Raw genomic sequence first — 3,310 nt, forward strand, 5'->3', positions numbered from 1 at the left:
ATTGCTTTACCTTGATCATCTCTTGTGTCCATTCTTTCCTCGACAACAGTCAGTAAGTGTTTGATCATAAGGTCATAGGCTTAGTCGGTGCTCTGTGTCCTAAGTTTGTGATAGAAGAATAAGTCTGCTTATCTTACCTGCCTCGAGTGCCTGCCCAGCATACTCACTGCAGTGTTGTGTCTTCGCACGTCCACCCGCACGTTAGTGGTGTCATATCTTCACCTGCCTCTCCGGCAGACGTCGACTCTACCCACATAAGCCATGCCAATACTATGCACAGTGACTTCAGCATTATCCGACGTCCTCGAGCAAGAACCCCAGAAGAGTTCTATGAGCTGCGACATATGAGCGTTCAGCCAAGGCCCAGTCATATATCCATAGGAGGTCGACAACCTCACAGCAACGTCTCTGTTTCTATTATCCAAACTCCTTTAGTTCGCACACTGTGAACTCCTGCATTGACATCGACTTCAGGTCCCCAGCACTATCCAGGTGTTCCGCTGCACGACTGGACATCTCGAACAGCGAACGAACTTCGTTCGACATACGTCGAGACTCTTACAGGGTCTCATTACATCTATCCTCTCGCAATCTCTATTGTCTCTACTCAGCGCGTCGAAGGCACTCATGGACAAGTTCGCCTATTCCTTACCAAATGATACCATCGTCAGCTTGACGACCATGACATCCTCATCCTCGAGCATCTTGTCACCAAGCTCGAGAATCTCTGCAATGACATAGTGGAATTCAAGCTTCCCTTCGTACATCAACACGTGGTATGAGACTTTTGTGACTATGTACAGCAAAGGAAGCATCAGGGAGGAGCAGCTCGTGATATCATACAAGACATTATCGCGAAATATCGACTAGGAATACAGGTCACAGGGCGACCCTTGCTGTAGATACGAATATTCACTTTGTATATGTCTTCATCTGGCGATTCAAATGATCATGATAACTTCGAGCATCTCAATCCAATCGGTCACACCTTCGACTATCTTTGGAATTCAATTCCACGCATTCTTCAGGACAGAGCAGGTGAAGCATTTGCTACATACGAGGATACGTTTTACATTGACTATCACGACGTATACCATATCTCTGCTCTTCAGCTATACACTGAATACGACTGGAGAAACATTGCGGTACACATCCGCTATATCCCTATTAGAACCGAAGAACCGGACCTAGACATCACAGAAGCTTACAATAGCTTCATCGATTGGCCCGCAGAAGTCGAGCATCTTTGCGACATTCATCATAATCATCAGTGGCCTGCAGTTAGGGACAAGACTAGGTTCTTGTGGCAATCCTTCATCAAGGTTATATACCAAGACATTCATTTGCTGCATAACCTGCGCTCAGGTCACACAATTGTCTGATCAGCCACGATCGCAAATAGTCACATCATCGAGTTCGAAGAACATCTTCGTGAAATAGAGGAGGAATTTTAAGATGACGACCCCCACCGCACATGATTCCAGTTTCTCTTGTGCTCCATCTCCGGAGCTTCCCGCATGACTTAACATTGTATTACAATCCCCAAATCCTATCATTCGTCAAGCCTTGCAGACACGGCTCCTCCCAATGCAAATATACCTGAAAATGTGAAGAATTGGGTAGTCGACTTGGTCACAAACGTGGTAGAGCAAATGCGCCAACAAATGGTGGCACATTATGAGAATCTCATACAGCGTCAAGCAAGCATGCTCGAACATAATACCACGGAGTTCCACAATCACACGGTGTTCCTTGACACTCATCGACAGCAACTTATTAGCCAAGTAGCAGATTTGGAAAAGACAGTTGCCGCTCTCACAACAGAAGTGAAAGAGCTTGTCGAGGATTACCAGCAAAATCTGGCACCAGAAGTAACGACGTTTACCAAGCGCGAAGCGGAATTAAAAGCCTCGTACGACACACTCAAAAAATTGCATGAACGATTATGCACATGGGCAAATACACAAGGAAGGAGGGCCGGCCAGGGTGGTAACGATGTCGCAGAGACAAATGACGATGATGAACCGTCGTTTGGTCGCAAGGGTAAAGGCATAAAAATTGACCAGCCAGAAAAATACGGCGGCAACAAAGATGGAGTCAATCTTGATAATTGGCTCGAATAAGTAATGCTCTGGTTGAAATATACTGGACATATCAAAGATGAGTTCAAAATTATGTCTACCCTCTTGCTCCTGAAAGGAGGAGCACGCGAATATACACGACATTGGATTACCAAGATAAACGAAATTAATAAGGCACCCGGAACTTGGGCGGAGTTTGTTTCAGAACTTTGCACGGCATATGAGTCATTGGACAAAGATGACAAGAAGCGAACAGAGTTAGAGGCCTTCGTCAAGAAGGACCATCGAGACTTCTGAAAGTTCACAGAAGACTTCCGTCCAAAGGCAACTGGTACAGGCTTCTCGGATCAAGACTTGATCGAAAAGATCAAGAAACATATTTCGGAGAAAACGTGGCTGCTCATGCTGGCAGACACAACCAAGGACAACTGGCCCAAAAAGTGGACTGAGTTCCTTACATTCGCACTCCAGATATTCATGTCACTACAACAAGAAGGCCACCATGCCAAGGCCAAAACCAAGGACCTGAATGCTATAAAGGTTGATGCAGTCAGGAAGAAGGGGAAGAGTAAACCGGGCAAAGCGCGAAGCGTACAAGATGACAAGTTGGTTTGCACCAACTGCAAGAAGAACAAGCCCACGTTCTTCAAATCGTCGAAACATTTCAGCAAATATTGCACCGATTGTTTCAAATTGGACCATGTCAAGAAGCAGGTCGAGAAGGAGAAGGAGGCAGCCATGAAGAAGAAGGATGGGAAGAAAAAGGACGATGACAAGAAGAAGTCAAAATCGTCCAAAACGTGACAGGTGGTATCTGATTCCACTTCATCAGATGCAGAGAGCGAAAGCTCTGACACTGAAGGCAAGAAGAAGCCAAAGAAAAAGAGCTCTTCCTCTAAGACTAAGGGGAAGGGTAAGGAGACAGCTGCGCATATTAGCGACCACAGCATCCACTCAGAAAGCAAGCCTGAAGCATCCGAGGTGGATTCAGAAGAAGATTTTGCCACAATCCTCTCAAGGCTCAGGTGCCTGAGGGCAAATGGATCCAGTTCATCAAGGAAGGCAGAAGAGGGCCCTTCACGAAGGGATCGGAAGGGTTTTCTCAAAGGGGATCTGTAGGCAGCTCGTCAGAGTCCCCAGAACATTATATAAGACCTGTACATTTAGCACCCAAATCAGACACCTCTGTAGATCATCGCAACGCAGAGGATGATAATGTAACCATAAAG

At 46.0% G+C, this 3,310-nt stretch overlaps 1 protein-coding gene across 1 annotated transcript; it reads left to right on the forward strand.

The window, feature by feature from the left end:
* Positions 1–1,706: 1,706 nt before the first annotated feature.
* Positions 1,707–2,885, forward strand: LAESUDRAFT_761023 (uncharacterized protein; the record flags this gene model as incomplete). Its single annotated transcript, XM_040912847.1, has 2 exons — positions 1,707–2,043; positions 2,389–2,885. 2 exons carry the CDS (start codon positions 1,707–1,709, stop codon positions 2,883–2,885), a joined length of 834 nt encoding a protein of 277 aa, XP_040762191.1.
* Positions 2,886–3,310: the final 425 nt, after the last annotated feature.

This window comes from Laetiporus sulphureus (genome assembly GCF_001632365.1).
Source record: "Laetiporus sulphureus 93-53 unplaced genomic scaffold LAESUscaffold_32, whole genome shotgun sequence".
NCBI classification, from domain to species: Eukaryota; Fungi; Basidiomycota; class Agaricomycetes; order Polyporales; family Laetiporaceae; genus Laetiporus; species Laetiporus sulphureus.